We start from the raw sequence: 16,966 nt of genomic DNA, 5'->3' as shown, positions 1-16,966 counted from the left end.
GCCGGCGCCGCCGCCCATTGGCCCGCCGCCCTCCCGGCAGGCCCCGCGCGCCGCACGGCCCGCCGGGAGATGGAGTCCGGCGCCGCCCGGGCGGGGGCCCTGCGGGCAGCGCGCGGCCTGCCGGGAGACGAGGCCGGGCGCCCCGCCCCCCGGCCGGTCGCTAGGGAGGGGCGGCGCGCAGCCTGCCGGGAGATGGAGTCCTGAGCGGCGCCCAGGCTGGTCGCTAGGGAGGGGCGGCGCGCAGCCTGCCGGGAGGTGGAGTCCTGAGCGGCGCCCAGGCCGGTCGCTAGGGAGGGGCGGCGCGCAGCCTGCCGGGAGACGAGGCCGGGCGCCCCTCCCCCCGGCCGGTCGCTAGGGAGGGGCGGCGCGCAGCCTGCCGGGAGGTGGAGTCCTGAGCGGCGCCCAGGCCGGTCGCTAGGGAGGGGCGGCGCGCAGCCTGCCGGGAGACGAGGCCGGGCGCCCCTCCCCCCGGCCGGTCGCTAGGGAGGGGCGGCGCGCAGCCTGCCGGGAGATGGAGTCCTGAGCGGCGCCCAGGCGGGGGTCCGGGCGGGCGGCGCGCAGCCTGCCGGGAGACGAGGCCGGGCACCGCCCCAGGCCGGTTGCTAGGGAGGGGCGGCGCGCAGCCTGCCGGGAGTTGTAGTCCAGGAGCGGCCCTGTGGGGGGAGGGGTCCGGGAGGGCGGCGCACAGCCTGCCGGGAGATGGAGTCCTAACCGGCGCCCCGGCGCCGAGGCTGGCCCGGCAGTGCGCGGGTCCGGGTGCGGGGTCGCTCCCGGGGCTGCTGTCGGGTCCCCGCGGCCGGCCGGGGTGCCCTTGGCGCCGGCCCAGGCCCCGGGCGGCCAGGAAGGACGCGCGGCCCGTGCCCGGGGCAGCGCGCGCCCAGCCTGCCCGGACCTGGCCAGCCCGCAAGGCGGGTCCGAGGGCCGGGCCGGGAGCGGTGACCGCCGGCCAGCGGGCGGGGCGAGCGACGGCCTCGCTGGCCCCGGGCCCCCGCCTGCGGTCGGAGCAGACAGCGCGAAGGTGCGGGCCCGCCTGGGGCTTCCCCGAGCCCACCCGCGGCGCCCGGGCTCCGGCAGGGACCCGGGGTGCAGCGGCCGCGCCCCCGCGACCCGGTCACCCGACGACGTATGCGCTGGCCCCTCCCGCGGGGTATAGGCCGTCCCGCGTGGGAAACGCTGGGCCTGAGCAGGCCCGGCCCCGCCCGGCCCCAGCAGGCCGAGCCCGGACCCGAGGGAAGGGCCGGGCTGCAGGGCGGCTCTGGCGGGTCTGAGCTTGCCCCAGGTGTAAGCAGGGTCCTGCCTGCGGTGTCACTGGGAGCCGAGCCTTGGACACTCCGGCTGCTGCTGGGCAGGAGGAAGCTGTCACCGGCCCTGTCGGAAAGCCCCTCCCAGCCGCCCGAGCACTTGGTGGGTGTAGCCAACGTTGGGATGTAGCCAAGTTAGAGTGTAGCCGAGGTTAGGGTGTAGCCAGGTTAGGGTATAACCGAGGTTGGGGTGTAGCCAGGCTAGGGTGTAACCGAAGTTGGGGTGTAGCCAGGTTAGGGTGTAACCGAAGTTGGGGTGTAGCCAGGTTAGGGTGTAACCGAGGTTGGGGTGTAACCGAGATTGGGGGTATAGTCAGGTTAGGGTGTAACCGAGGTTGGGGTATAGCCAAGTTAGGGTGTAACCGAGGTTGGGGTGTAGCCAGGTTAGGGTGTAACCGAGGTTGGGGGTATAGTCAGGTTAGGGTGTAACCAAGGTTGGGGTATAGCCAGGTTAGGGTGTAACCAAGGTTGGGGGGTATAGTCAGGTTAGGGTGTAACCGAGGTTGGGGTATAGTCAGGTTAGGGTGTAACCGAGGTTGGGGTATAGCCAAGTTAGGGTGTAACCGAGGTCGGGGTGTAGCCAGGTTAGGGTGTAACCGAGGTTGGAGTGTAGCCAGGTTAGGGTGTAGCCAGGTTAGGGTGTGGCCCAGGTTAAGATGCAGCCAGATTAAGGTGTAGCCCAGGTTAGGGTGTAGTCAGGTTAGGGTGTAACCGAGGTTGGGGTGTAGACAGGTTAGGGTGTCTCCAGGTTGGGGTGTCACCAGGTTAGGGTGTAGCTGGGTTAGGGTGTGGCCAGGTTAGGGTGTGGCCCAGGTTAGGGTGTGGCCCAGGTTAGGGTGTGGCCCAGGTTAAGGTGTGGCCCAGGTTAGGGTGTAGCCCAGGTTAGGGTGTAGCCCAGGTTAGGATGTAGGCAGCTCACTCGCACCTCGCAGAAACAGAACTCTGCCCGCCCCACCCTGTCCAGAGAGGACTCAACCCAAGGTGGAACACCACCACCCCCCCCCCCCCCCCGCAGGGGCCTTCGTGACCAGACCTCAGGCGGCTGAGGCTCAGCACCACAAGGGTCTGCTCGTGTCTGCTCCGGTCACGGTGCCAAGGCCGCCCTGGGCCACTTTGCTCGCACTTGGCACCTTCTACAGCGGGAAGGGCTGCCAAACGTTGGCGCTGAGGCCGCCCCCACTCCCCCAGAGAGGGAGGAAGAGAGGAGGGGGAGGAGGAGGAGGGAGGGAGGGAGGGGGAGGGGCAGAGGGAGAGGGGGTGGTTGGGCTTCAGGGGGGTGGCACTCCCAGCTGGACAATGGCCAAGGGTGGCGTCCAGGGCACAGGTGCCTCTCCGCTGTGCCCCATGCCCGCTCCCAGTCCTCTCCTCTCTGACCGCGCACAGTGGGGCAGGGTGGGGGTGCAGGACCCCACATCTGGCCGGCACCCAGAGCTGGGGCCTGGCTCGGGCTGTGGGCTCAGCCCTGGGGTTCAGGAGGCAGCTGGGAAGTCGGGTCCTCAGTGCCAGAAACATACTGCGTGTGTGACCACAGCAGCCCGTGTAGCCGGGCACACACACGGTGGGGACCAGCAGCAGGGGCAGCTGCGCCTGCCTGTGCAGGTGTGTCCCCGTGGCCGTGTCCCCACGGCTGTGTCACTAGTTAGTGTGTCACGCGCTGCTGGAGGCTGGTAGGGTGGCTGCTGGGTGCCCTGGGGCTCGCCTGTCCCCAGGAGCCTCGCTGCATGGCGGGCAGCTTCCTCTTCTCTGCCAGCAGTGCTTCAGGCCTCAGGAAACAGGAAGCCTCGCGAAGGCTCAGGGCTGCTCTCCGCGGCCTCTGCTGACGGCCCGAGGCGCCTGCCCCCTGCCCGAGGTCCTGTTGTGCTGCTATTTTTGTCTGAAAGGTGTGCGGAGTTACAGGCCCTGGGAGAGAAGCCCCGAGACGGGCTCCCTGTGCCCCCACGGCCCCCTCCCCCGGGCCCCTGCCCGCGGGCCACCACAGCAGCACAGCCTCTCCGCGCTGAGGAGTGCCCGGCCAGCCCTGGCGCCTGCACTGCGGCTGCGGGACGGGGCGGGGCCGGTGTCTTAGCTTTAGAGGGACCCCGAGTATCTTGTTCACAAGGAAGTGACTTTGGTCAGGCTTGAGGAACCTGGGGAGAGACAGAGTGGGAGTCGTACCCGGCTTCTCCGGGCACGGCCACTCTCCCGGGCCCCCCAGGCTGCGTTTCTTTACATATCTTTGGCTCGGGCCACACGTGGGCGTGCTCGGGGCACCCTGGGAAACTGCGGGGTGCTAGGGAGTGACCACGGGCCGCCCACGGTAAGGCAAGCGCCAGAGCCTGGACTACCTCCGGCTCCTTCCTCTTGAGGAAACAATTTTTACTCTTTACCCATATAAAAAAGGAAAGTTGTAATAGGGAGGCTTGTAAGCAACTCAAAAATATCCAAAAACTAGGTAAGACTTGATGGAAGTGTGAAGCAAAACAGTAACTTCTCGCGGACGTGCAGGGTCAGCTGACTGCCCGGGAACCCCTGCAGACGCCTCTCGGTACACCAGGGCAGTGTCCACCCCGCCCAGGGCACTGCAGGGCGGCACAAGGGCCACGAGGGCCAGGGAGGCCCGCCTGTGTGGGGGTGGCTGGTCCGCTGCACAGTGTGGAGTGAAGACAGAGCTGGGGACCCCTCCACACACACCAACTCTATCTTTGAGCTGTTTCTGCTAACGGACCCCAGGACTCAGCCCTGTGAGCCACGAGCTCGCCGAGCCATGCCTGCCTTGCCAGCTCTACATCTGAGCACTAGAGACAGCATGAAGTATCATGACTCCACCTCACCTAGAGCGTTGGAGCACTTTTTCTGAGCCCACCAGTGAGTGGAGCACTTCTTTCTGAGACTGCCAACATTTGCAACAACCCAAACCATTAGAATTTGCGCCTCTTCCTGCCCGTGGTGCTGGAGACGGACTCTGGGTCCTCTTGGGGGAGACGTGCAGCCACCCCCAGCTTCTTCCCACTCCCCCGCCCCCCGAATTGTGAACCAAACAGACACACTCAGTGAAATGACATCACAGCCGCGGAATTGGTGAAGGGTGACATGTTTATTTACAAGGTACAAGTGCTTACTATTAAAGTGCTTGGTTTCACAACATCTCTGATCTCTGCCGTGTGAGCAAATATCGAATATCGCACAATATACACCGACTGCAAGGGTTCTACATTCACAGCTAGAGCAGAGGGGGGGCTTGCTGTGGAGACGGTCACATTGGAACCACACGTGTTCCCACAAGATACTTATCCCACAGATGAGTCAACGATCAGAAACTCTAACACTCCAAAGTTCCGCCAACGGTCACTGGCAGGTGAATGCTCGCTGGGGACGGACACGGCCCTGTGCCGACAGGGCTGAGGCGAGGGCACTCCCCCAGGCACACTCCACACCCAGGGAACTCCACGCTGTCTGCCACAGAACCGGCCGGCTCGGTGCTCAGTCTCCCACGGTGGAGCTCGGGCGGGGGGTCAGTCCCGCACTGCTCCCCTCCAGGGCAGGCCGTGCCGGGAGCAACCGCCCTGGCCACAGGCAGGCCCGCGCCGCCCGCTCCCCAGCCGCCGCCTCCAGGACGGCACTGGTTCCTTCATGTGGCAGAAGAGAACTTGTCTGCCTCCGGCTGGACCCTCACAGCACGGGCCTGTGGCCACCACCGAAACCCCGCACGTGTGCAGGGTCGTCACGTGGCCTGGTGGGGGGCACAGGCGCTGTGCGTGAGCAGGACAGTGCCACAAGCGGGAGAGGGCGACCCGGGGCCCACAGGGCACAGCAGCCCAGAGTGGCGGAGCGTGGGCAGCTTCTCCGCAGTCCACTCTGGGAGGGACACGCATGACGGCCAGACGGCCACGCCCTGAGTACTGTGTGCTTTGTGCAGGAGCCAGACAGGCAGCCCTGGGCTCTGGGGGAAGGGGGTACCCTGTTTCCATACAGCAGCCACGGACGGGCCATCAGGAAGGCGGTTCCCGTGAGATTCTGGCACAACTAGGACACTTTTGCCTACTGGCCAGCTCAGCGTCCAGCCTGCCCGCCCTCTGGAGCTTCCTGGGCCCCCGCGCCCACAGCTCTGCCAGGGGCCCATCTCCTCTGAAGCAAGCTGGAGCCCTGGGTGGGACCCTCAGCTCACACCCAAAGAAATAAAATCAGAGCAGCATCGAGAGCAGAGGGCACAACAGGCACACCGCACCCTCACCCCCAGGCAGGCTCCACACACACACATACACACACACACACACACATTCACACACGCACACTCATGCACACTCACACACATTCTCACACACATGCACACAATATTACGACATTACCACTCACGCACACACATTCCCACTCACACACACACAAACATTCCCACTTTCACACACATGCATACACTCCCACACGCACACATGCACTCACACGTACACACCTAGTCACACGAACACACATGCACTCACTCCCACTCATTCATGTGCATTCACTCCCACACTCATACACATACACTCCCACGCACTCACATACTCCCACTCATGTACACTGTCATACACACACCATGCACACACTCCTACACACATGTACACATACAACTCACTCCCACATCCACAAGTACATGCATACATGTACACTCACATACACACACTTGTACACTCACACTCTCATGCACACATGTATACTCACACACTCCTATTCCCACCCATACACACTCCCTCTCACATACACACTCATGTACGCTCACACTCACACTCCTGCTCACATAGTTCATACACTCACATAGTTCATATACTCCCCCCAACTCTCTCTCTCACACACACACACTCACACATACACACGTGGCAAGTAGGAGCAAGAGGCAGTGGCACGTTCCCTCCAGTCTCCTGACCCAGAGCGCCAGGAGCCTCACCAGGCTGAGGTGACTCCTGCTTTCACAGAGGAGGGGACCCCAACCGTGTGGCTGACCATGGCCACCGCCTCCTGTGGGGTGGGGGGAGAGAGAGGCTGCGACGGTGTCTTAGCACCACGGGCTGCCTCAGTGTCCCAGTCTTGGGGCAGAGGGAGCCCAGGCTGTGTGGAGGCAGAGCCCAAGCTGAGGGTGTGGGCACAGCGGGTTTGGGAAGGGCGCCCTGTGCAGCGGTCCCCGGGGGGGAGGAAGCGCATGACCTCGGCTCTGCATCTCCACAGGAGCCTCTCGTCCACCTGAAACTCCCAGTGGCGGGGGGTGGAGAGTCCTCACGGCCCCCGGTGCCGTCCACTGAGGGCCGCTTCTCCAGAAGCCCCCGGATGGTCCCTGTCCTGCTCGGGAACGGCCACCCGCCTAGGGGACTTTGGCTTCTCGGGTCCCGGAGAAAGGCGTCCCCGGGAGTGTCCGTGTAGAGAGCAGGCGAGAGGACACGGGTGCCCACGCACGTGGGCTGAGGAGAGGGGATGCTCGGGCACGGGGGAGAGTTTCCGGACCCGTCTGGTTCAAGTTTGGGCGAATGTTTCTGTGCATGTGTTACCAGAGGTCAGCGAGGGGGCAGGGTCCCAGGGCCCCAGTGCACCAGACCCCACAGCCCCTGGACAGAGCTGGACGTCACTGCGGCCGGTCCTGCCTGGGATGTTAGCACCGTGAGAGAGGCACTGCTGAGAGGCACCGGCCGCACACGGCTGACACGCTGTGGGGAGGTCACAGACAGGAGGACAGACGTTCCCGTTACAAAGATACCAACGCCCCTGACGGCAGTCCGTTATATACCATCACCCCACATCCCCGTGAAGAACACTGTTCATCCAAGGTAATCATGCTTTGTATTTGAAAATAAATTAGAGGCAGATAGGAACCTAGCGCTGGGGAGCACGGAGAGTCTGTACATATATTTATATGTGATACAACGTACACGCAATCGCTCTATGCCCAGGCAGCTCAGGCTTCCTGTGACAACAAGCATCGCCTCCTGGCGCAGACCTGACACAGCCCACCCTCACCCTCCGCCTCGCCTGGGAGGGTGGACGGCGCCTGCGTCAGCACCGGGTCTCGGAGCCCCGCACCGCCCAAGGCGCGACGGCCGGTGGAGCGCCTGCGCCCCGCGCCAGGCTCCCTCCCTGGTGCTCACCCTGGCCCAGCGCAGGCCCCACGGACCGACCCGGGATCTGTGCTTCCAATGTAAAGTGCTCGGAGGCGAGGGGGCCCGGCCGTGTTGGGGCTCAGCATTCCGGTCTCTGGCGCGGCTCGGGCGGCTCCTCCCCGGCATCCGGCTGCTCGCCCGGCCCCTCCGGCATCTCCCCACGGACCGCCAGGGCAATGACCTGCAGCCACCTCTGCTTCAGCTCCTCGCTGTCCGCGGCAAAGCTGTGCACGGACTTGGACTGCGTCAGCTTGAAGGCGTGTGGCAGGTCGGCGCAGCCCGGCAGGTTGGCGACCATGTAGCCCAGCAGTGGGATGGTGGCCTGGGCCCTCACATCCTGGGGACAGGGACGGGGAGGAGGGCCGTGAGGACCCAGCACCCCCTTCCGGCACAAACCACACACACAGGCACGCACACAAACACGCCTGCACGCCCACACATATGTTCACATGCACACACGTACACCCACTCTCACATGCATGCACACTGGTACCCATGCACATCCACACTGGTACCCATGCACATCCACACACAAGCACACCCACAAAGGCACACCCCCACACAGGCATACCCACAAAGGCACACCCACATAAGGCACACCCACATAGGCACACCCACACACAGGCACACCCACAAAGGCACACCCACATACAGGCACACCCCCACACAGGCACACCCCCACACAGGCACACCCACACAGGCATACACACACAGGCACACCCCCACACAGGCACACCCCCACACAGGCACACCCACACAGGCATACACACAGGCACACCCACACATAGGCACACCCATACTCTCACACACAGGCACACCCACATACAGGCACACCCACATAAGGCACACCCCCACACAGGCACACCCACACAAAGGCACACCCATACTCTCACACACAGGCACACCTACACAGGGGCACACACACAGGCATACACACACAGGCACACCCACACATAGGCACACCCATACTCTCACACACAGGCACACCCACACACAGGCACACCCACACAGGTACACCCATACTCTCACACACAGGCACACCCACACAGGGGCACTCTCACATGGGCATGCACCCACACTCACATACAGGCACCCACATTCACACACAGGCACGCACATTCGCACATGCAGACACGCCATGCCAGGGAGCAACACTGTGGAAGCTGTCTGAGGGGGTTCACTCCTGGTACCGTGAGGGGGAAGCTCAGGGCATGGACGCGCGGGGCCCCAAGTCCATCCTTGAGTACTGGGTACAGCCCCCCGTGGCCCGAGCATGCTCTGTCTGGCCTGGTTCACCAAGTATCACTGGGACTGGGCCAGTCGCCGAGCACTGCGTGGGAGCCCCTAAAAGGGGCGGGGCCATTCGGCCTGGAGGAGGGTTGAAAGGCCCTGATTAGAGCAGTTGATCCTTCCCTACAGCCACCGCCAAGCTAACTACGGGCAAACAGGGCTCCAGGCAAGTGCCAAAGGGTCTCAACAGTCCCTGGACACCCGCACTGTCCTCCGGCCGACGGGTGCCACAGCTCGGGGACACGGTGTGCGCTCGGCTGGACACTGCTGCCCATCCCCTGCTTCCTGCTGTCTCCCCTGGCCCTCCCCCCTGTGCAGCCCCCCACCCCCGCCCAGCCCTTCCCACTGAGCCCCGACAGGGAACGACGCAGGGGGCCCCGGGGACGAGCCTTCCCCTGGATGCTGCATTCCAGACACCCTGCGGCCACGCTGATGCCACGGAAGGTCCCGGCCGTGCCCCTACCTGGGGGGCGCCGTACATGTACAGCACCAGGGGGTCCTGCTTGGGGATCACACACCACGCTTTCTGCCACGGCTTCGACTTCTCCATGTACTGCAGGAAGCTGCACACCACGCTGTTTCCGGAGACTTCCGCAGACTCGATCTGGGGGCACGGAGGGATACAGGCGTGAGACGGGGCGTCTGTGCACGGCTGCTGTCCTGCACAGCCTGGCGAGACCACACAGACACCAAGACGCTGGGTCTCCTGCCGTGTCTGCAGACCCCGCTACAGGGAGCGCAGACCTTCCGTGTGGACCACGGCCAGCGCCCGCTTCTCTCTTGCTGCTGCCCGGCCTTCTGCCGTGGAGGCCCCGACGAGACTGACTCCACACGAGAGTGTCTTGGGACGCCAAAGCCGTGGTCACAGTCCCAGGCTGGGCTAATCCCGAATAGGCGTCAGAGCGCCGTGAGCCGCCCCCATGCAGCTGCACTTCCCGCCCACGGCGGCCGGGGCCAGCGGCGGGGACTGGCACAGCGCCTTCCCCAGCACGCGAGGGACACGGGTGGCAGCTTTCAACACCGGCAGGGTGAGCCAGGGAGCAGCTTTCCCGTTCACGACGGTGGGGGCCTCAGCACCGCCAAGCCCTGACCCAGGGGCGGCTGGCCCGGCCCCAGAAGCCTCTGCTCTCCCCGCCCACCTCCAGGATGCCTCTCCTCTTCCTGCCCTCGCCGTCCGAGCAGCCGCTGATGAGCAGGAAGCAGTCCCGGCAGACCTTGCTGAGCTTCCCGCCGTCGTACTCCAGCTGCGCCTTGTAGTCTGAGCACCGCCAGCAGACCACCTGGGAGGGGCGGGAGGGGGCCAGCGCCGCCTCTCAGGGACCGTCCGCACGGCCCCGCGTGTGGGTCCTGAGAGCGGCCCTGAGTGGCCAGCGGGGCCGGGGCTGATGCAGGGACGAGACTCTCGGTGCTGCCCCACGTGTCCCTGGAAAACCATCTCACGCTCTTCTAGTCCAAAGAGCGGCCTCTTGCCTCTGGGGCGTCCCGGCCCCGTGTTGCTGAGACCCTCCGCCCTGGTCAACGTCTCGTGGCTTGTCCACAAGACGGGCACCGCCCTGTGCTGCAGACCCACAAAATGGCCTGCATAGCCCTGTCCACACACAGGCCAGGGGCTCACGTGCCAGACTTAAACCGATGACCTGTGTGCACTCATGGACAGCGACTGTGCCCGGGTGACCACGAGAGCACTCAGGGCCGAGTCTAGAGTCATGGAACAAGAGCCTCACAGTCCATCAAGTCCCTCTGCACTGCAGAGGCCAGCGCTGCGCCTGCAGGATACTCAGCAGCTGCCCTTCCTGAGGCCCTGAGGCCCACGCGTGCTGGGCGGCCCACAGCTCCGTCCCTCCGCGTGAACACCGGCCCTCCTGCCCCGCCCACGCCCTGCTGGTCTCCACTCAAATGACAGCCAGGCAGGTCACAGCTTTCTAACTACAGCTGGTCCCTGGCTCTCCTGGTCCTCACCACTGTGAGTGCTGCCCTGTCCCTCTGCAGTGACCACAGGGAGTACAGCAACAAGAACAGTTATACTGACCAGCAGGGGAATACTCACCAGCACAGGCTATACTGATCGGCACGGGCTATACTGACCAGCATACTGTATACTGACCGCATGGGCTATACTGACCGGCACGGGCTATACTGACCAGCATACTGTATACTGACCGCATGGGCTATACTGACTGGCACGGGCTATACTGACCAGCATACTGTATACTGACCGCATGTGCTATACTGACCACACGGGCTATACTGACAGGCACGGGCTATACTGACCAGCATACTGTATACTGACCGTATGGGCTATACTGACCGGCACGGGCTATACTGACCGGCACGGGCTATACTGACCAGCATACTGCATACTCACCGCATGGGCTATACTGACCGGCACGGGCTATACTGACCGGCACAGGCTATACTGACCAGCATACTGTATACTGACCGCATGGGCTATACTGACCGGCACGAGCTATACTGACAGGCACGGGCTATACTGACCAGCATACTGCATACTCACCGCATGGGCTATACTGACCGGCACGGGCTATACTGACCGGCACAGGCTATACTGACCAGCATACTGTATACTGACCGCATGGGCTATACTGACCGGCACGAGCTATACTGATAGGCACGGGCTATACTGACCAGCATACTGTATACTGACCGCATGGGCTATACTGACCGGCACGAGCTATATTGACAGGCACGGGCTATACTGACCAGCATACCATATACTGACCACATGGGCTATACTGACCAGCACGGGCTATACTGACCAGCATACCATATACTGACCACATGGGCTATATTGACCGGCACGGGCTATACTGACCAGCATACCATATACTGACCGCATGGGCTATACTGACTGGCACGGGCTATACTGACCGGCATGGGCTATACTGACTAGCATACTGTATACTGACCGCATGGGCTATACTGATTGGCACGGGCTATACTGACAGGCACGGGCTATACTGACCAACATGTGCTATACTGACCAGCATGGGCTATACTGACCAGCACGGGCTATACTGACCAGCACGGGCTATACTGACCAGCACAGGCTATAATGGCCAACATGGACTATACTGACAAGCACGGGCTATACTGACCAGCATACTGTATACTGACCGCATGGGCTATACTGACCAGCATACTGTATACTGACCGCATGGACTATACTGACCAGCACGGGCTATACTGACCGGCACGGGCTATACTGACAAGCATGGGCTATACTGACCAGCATACTGTATACTGACCGCATAGGCTATACTGACTGGCACGGGTTATACTGACCAACATGGGCTATACTGACCAGCACAGGCTATACTGGCCAGCACAGGCTATAATGGCCAACACGGGCTATACTGACCAGCATGGACTATACTGACCGACATGGGCTATATGACCAGCAAGGGCTATACTGACCATCAGAGGTTATACTGACCAGCATGGTTTCTGCTGACCAACATGGGCTGTACTGACCAGCACAGACTACACTGACCAGCACTGTTGCCCTTTCAGACTGGCCATGTTCATCAGTTTGATCAGTCAGTGATGAAACGGTCGGTTCTGATCACCATCTCCTGGCTGGGGGCTGGTTTCCGTCTGCTCGTGTCCCCCCTCCCCGCTCCCCACCTAACCCAGAGGCCGGGCCCCCCCGGGACAGCAGGACTCACGTGTCCACACGCCCGGCAGTGGTGCCTGCGCCGCGTGAGTGCGTTGAAAGGTTCCCGGCACTTCATGCACATGGTGACCTCGTTGTCGCGGATCCAGCGTGGGGCTCTCTTCCCCAGCTCGGCGTGCTGCAGGGCACCACAGCTCAGCACCGCCCACTGGGCACGAGCCCAGGGCAGGGCAGGCACACACGGGCACAGTGCGAGGGCACAGGGGGCTGACCCGGGCACCTGGGCACAGGGGGCTGACCCGGGCATCTGGACACAGGGGGCTGGCCCGGGCATCTGGACACAGGGGGTCGGCCCGGGCACCTGGGCACAGGGGGCTGACCCGGGCACCTGGACACAGGGGGTCGGCCCGGGCACCTGGGCACAGGGGGCTGGCCCGGGCATCTGGACACAGGGGGCTGACCCGGGCACCTGGGCACAGGGGGCCAACCTGGGCATCTGGATACAGGGGGTCGGCCCGGGCACCTGAGCACAGGGGGCCGGCCTGGGCACCTGGGCACAGGGAAGAGTGACTGGGCACGTGGGCACAGGGAAGAGTAACTGTGCACCTGGGCACAGGGAAGAGTGACTGGGCACGTGGGCAGAGCTGTCCTGCAGCACGCGGCCTTGTGTGGGGAGAGGCAAAGCTTCGCAGAGGGCGGGTCCGACTCACCGAGACCTCGGTGGGGCCGTCACTGTCCTTGGCGATGGCACTCCGGAAGGTCTCGTGCCTCTGCTGGAAAGTGTCGATGGTCTCCTGCAGGGCCTGCGTGGACAGGGGGCAGGACGGCGCTGCAGGCTCATCTCAAGGAGGGCCAGTGCACGCACCGAGGACAGGGCCTGCAGGCGTCACAGGTGAGACACGCATGTGCCAAGTGAGCAGCACACGGAAGGGACAATATATGCCCCTTGTGTGCACAGGGAGGGACCAAACATGTGCCATGTGCACACAGGAGGGGGACACACATGTTCCATATGTACACATGGAGGGGAACACACATGTCCTATGTACACACATGGAAGTGAGCATACATGTCCTGTGTGCACATGGGGAGGGACCACACATATGCCAAGTACACACAGGGAGGGAGCACACATATGCCATGTGCACACAGGGAGGGGAGAACACATGTGCCCATGTAAGCACAGTGAGGGAGCACACATGTGCCATGTGAACACAGTGAGGGAACACTGGCGAGGGAGCATACATGTGCCGTGTGAGCACGGCGAGGGAACACACATGTGCCGTGTGGGCACAGGGAGGGGACCGAGTACCGCGAATGCAGAACAGGCAGCAGCTCACCTTGATCCACTCCTCTTTGTCCTGCTCGGAGCTGAAACAAAGGGATCCCAGTGAGCACAGACACCAGAGCCACGTCACCGCATGAACACGAGGTGACAGGCCTGGCTTGGGGGAGCACGGGGAGTGCGGGGAGAGCGAGCGTCAGAATAGCACAGGCTGGCACCGCGTGGCCGTGCCCAAGGCAGAGGCGTGGGCACACTGCACTGGGCCTTGTGTGGCTCCCTGAGGGCGGGGGTGGAGCCAGGTCCCCCCGCCAGGTGGGGCGCCCACGCCCGGGCTGTTATGAGCACCTGCTGCATGTGCCCTCGCTGTCACAGCCACGTCAGGGTCGTTCCCCACCGTCAGGGCCGGCACGCGGGTCTGCGGGCACTGAACACCGAGACCACGAAGTCTCGGCTGCAGCCACAGAACTCTAGGATGTGCCAAGGTGGCAGGTGGGAGGGGGAAGTGGACAGTGGGGGGACAGAGGGGGGCTGGTGCCTAAATCTCGTGTGCCTAAAACCAATCATCAGTAACTGTAAATCACAGTTCTTTAGTGAGCCGTATGTCAGGCCATGGGCAGCTGTACAGTTTCACCGCGTGTGCGGGGAGGCTCCGTGAGGCGGGGGCAGGGAGACCCTCTCAGGCGTGGGGCTGCGCTTCCTGCTGCCCCCGGTCCCCTCACGATTCTCCCGAGCACCCGAGTCAGGACCCCTCCCTGCCCGGGGGGGGGGCAGCAGGGCCCCCTCGAGGGGACGCTCACCTGGCCTGCAGCTCCAGGGTCCTCTCCTTGCCGGACACCTGGAAGGTGTGTGGGTACTCCTCATTGTGCGTCTCCACCACGGTCATGCCGTCGACGCCCACCCGCGTCCGCACGGTGAACTTGGAGCCCACCAGGGTGAACTTGGGCACGCAGTAGAGAAGCATGTTGTTGAACTGCAGGGACATGTCGGGGCCAGTCAGGGGACAGCCAAGGGACAGCCAGAGGACGTCAAGGACTGTCAGGGGCAGTCAAGGACTGTCAGGGGCAGTCAGGGGTGGTCAGGGGCGGTCAGGGATGGTCAGGGGTGGTTAGGGATGGTCAGGGACAGTTAGGGATGGTCAGGGAGGGCCAGGGAGGGTCAGGACACAGGGATAGTCAGGGATGGTCAGGGATGGTCAGGACACAGTCAGGACACAGTCAGGGACAGTTAGAGATGGTCAGGGACAGTCAGGGATGGTCAGGACAGAGTGAGGGAGAGTCAGGGATGGTCAGGGGACAGTCAGGGATAGTCAGGGAGGGTCAGGACACAGGGATAGTCAGGGATAGTCAGGGATGGTCAAGGGACAGGCAGACACAGTCAGGGACAGTGAGGACACAGGACACATGTCAGGACACATATAGGACACAGCACACATCAGAGCACATGTCAGTACACACGTGTGCGGGAGCAGAGGGGCTGCAGCTGCGGGCACGGCAGGTGGAGCCTTTGCCCATGTGCACACACAAGGTCAGCAGGCCGTGTGTCCCTCTCCTTGAGAGCAGGCGCGGCCCAAACTCTGGCCCCACTTTGCAGGGCGCCGTAGGCACATGGCAACAGTGTCTCCGCGGCCCCTCTGCCCCCAGCGATTGGCTGGGCGACCACATCAATTATCACTCAGATTCTGTCTGACGGTCAGCGCGGGCCGGCACTGGTCACTCTGACTCTGTCTGACGGACAGCATGGGCTGGCACTGGTCACTCTGACTCTGACGGACAGCGCAGGCCGCACTGGTCACTCTGACTCTGACGGACACGTGTGCGTGCTGAGTGACTCGCACTCAGTCTGGCCCGGGAGAGAGCCTGCTCTTCTGCCTGGATCCTTGGTTGTCTGGGGCTTGGCCAGACCCGCAGTGCTCAGGGCTCGCTCCTGGTGGTGCCAGGGGACCCTCCACGTGCCGGGGACTGAAGTGGGGTCGGCCACAGAAGGCAAGTGCCCTCCCCCCAGCAGGGTCTCTCGGGCCCCTCCCCACTCTTGAGAACGGGCCTGCCCTGGGTGCGGCCATGGGCCGAGCCCTGCAGAACAGCGGCAGTGAGCAGCCATCCCTGGGCACGCGACTGTGTTCCCCTTCCAGAGGAGACGTTGGGCCAAGAGAGTGACACCGAATCTGGGGGACACGGGGCAGGAGGAGCCGCCGTGACAGGGCTGCATGCTAGCTCACGACACGCGACGGTGGCCTGGCGCCGGGACTGTGCAGACAGCCCTTCCAGCAGGTGGAGCCATGGGCTGCCACGAACACGCACGTCACGCAGACACCAGGGCACAGGCAGAGCGGAGACGCGGGGAGAGAGATGATGGAGAGACGGCAGGACAGAGATAAGGGAGAGACAGTGGGACAGAGACAGGGAGAGACAGCGGGACAGAGATGAGGGAGAGACAGCAGGGCAGAGACAGGGAGAGACAACAGGACAGAAACGGGGAGAGATGGCGGGACAGAGACAGGGAGAGACAGCGGGACAGAGATGAGGGAGAGACAGTGGGACAGAGACAGGGAGAGACAGCGGGACAGAGATGAGGGAGAGACAGCGGGACAGAGACAGGGAGAGAAAGCGGGGCAGAGACAGGGAGAGACAGCAGGACAGAGACGGCGGGACAGAGACAGGGAGAGACAGCGGGTCAGAGACAGGGAGAGACAGCGAGACAGAGACAAGGGCAGGACAGGTGCAGACAGCAGCACCTGTGACAGCTCTGACTCGTGTGGCTGAAAGGGATGAAGCAGCAGCTACAGAGCTCACACATGTGTGCATATGCACACGCACAGACACAGGCAGGCAAACATGCCCACACACATACATCTGAACACGAATGCACAGACCTGTCCACACGTGTACCCACGCGGGTCGCCCCGTGGAGGGTGAGGACAGGACCACGCGGTGGCTGAGCGCGGCCCACACACTCACCAGGAAGAGGTGGCGCTCCTGAGCGGACGTGTTCCGCGCCGCCAGTTTGAGGATCTGCCCCTCCTTGATGAGCTCGTTGGTGGGGTTCACGATGTCCTCTTCCTCGCCCAGCATCTCGTACACCTCCATCAGCTTCTTCAGCTTCTCCTGGGAGAGGCAGGGCACAGCGGCTGGGGACAGGCTTCCCCTGGGCAGCGGGCCCTGGGAGGAGCACGGTGCTCTGTGACCCCCTGCGGACAGGCCGGCCCAGGCCAGGACTCACCATCTTCCGGATGGCACTGTTGGAGTGACTCGCTGCCGTGGAGATGATCTCCAGCGACTCTGAAGGGAGAGAGCGGAGAAGAGTGTCCACGCTACAGAGCCGGGCAGTGGAGAACAGTGACCAGCGGCAGAGCCGGGCAGCA

The 16,966-nt window shown here is 63.3% G+C and overlaps 1 protein-coding gene across 2 annotated transcripts in view; it reads right to left on the bottom strand.

Annotated features, from left to right (window-relative positions):
- Window positions 1-7,063: 7,063 nt before the first annotated feature.
- The window catches only part of FGD4 (FYVE, RhoGEF and PH domain containing 4), an 86,477-nt gene continuing 76,574 nt past the window's right edge, over window positions 7,064-16,966 (bottom strand). For both annotated transcript variants that reach the window (XM_055118151.1, XM_055118152.1), the window contains exons 9-17: window positions 16,825-16,883; window positions 16,563-16,709; window positions 14,406-14,578; window positions 13,664-13,694; window positions 13,034-13,126; window positions 12,376-12,501; window positions 9,829-9,969; window positions 9,153-9,293; window positions 7,064-7,736 (exon numbers count right to left, since the gene is read on the bottom strand). In XM_055118151.1, coding sequence (XP_054974126.1) covers window positions 7,479-7,736; window positions 9,153-9,293; window positions 9,829-9,969; window positions 12,376-12,501; window positions 13,034-13,126; window positions 13,664-13,694; window positions 14,406-14,578; window positions 16,563-16,709; window positions 16,825-16,883 — 1,169 coding nt within the window. In that variant the 3' untranslated portion in view covers window positions 7,064-7,478. The remainder of the gene's footprint in view (window positions 7,737-9,152; window positions 9,294-9,828; window positions 9,970-12,375; window positions 12,502-13,033; window positions 13,127-13,663; window positions 13,695-14,405; window positions 14,579-16,562; window positions 16,710-16,824; window positions 16,884-16,966) is intronic.

The sequence above is a fragment of the Sorex araneus genome, chromosome 10, assembly GCF_027595985.1.
Source record: "Sorex araneus isolate mSorAra2 chromosome 10, mSorAra2.pri, whole genome shotgun sequence".
Taxonomy (NCBI): domain Eukaryota; kingdom Metazoa; phylum Chordata; class Mammalia; order Eulipotyphla; family Soricidae; genus Sorex; species Sorex araneus.
This window is presented reverse-complemented; position numbering and strand designations above follow the sequence as displayed.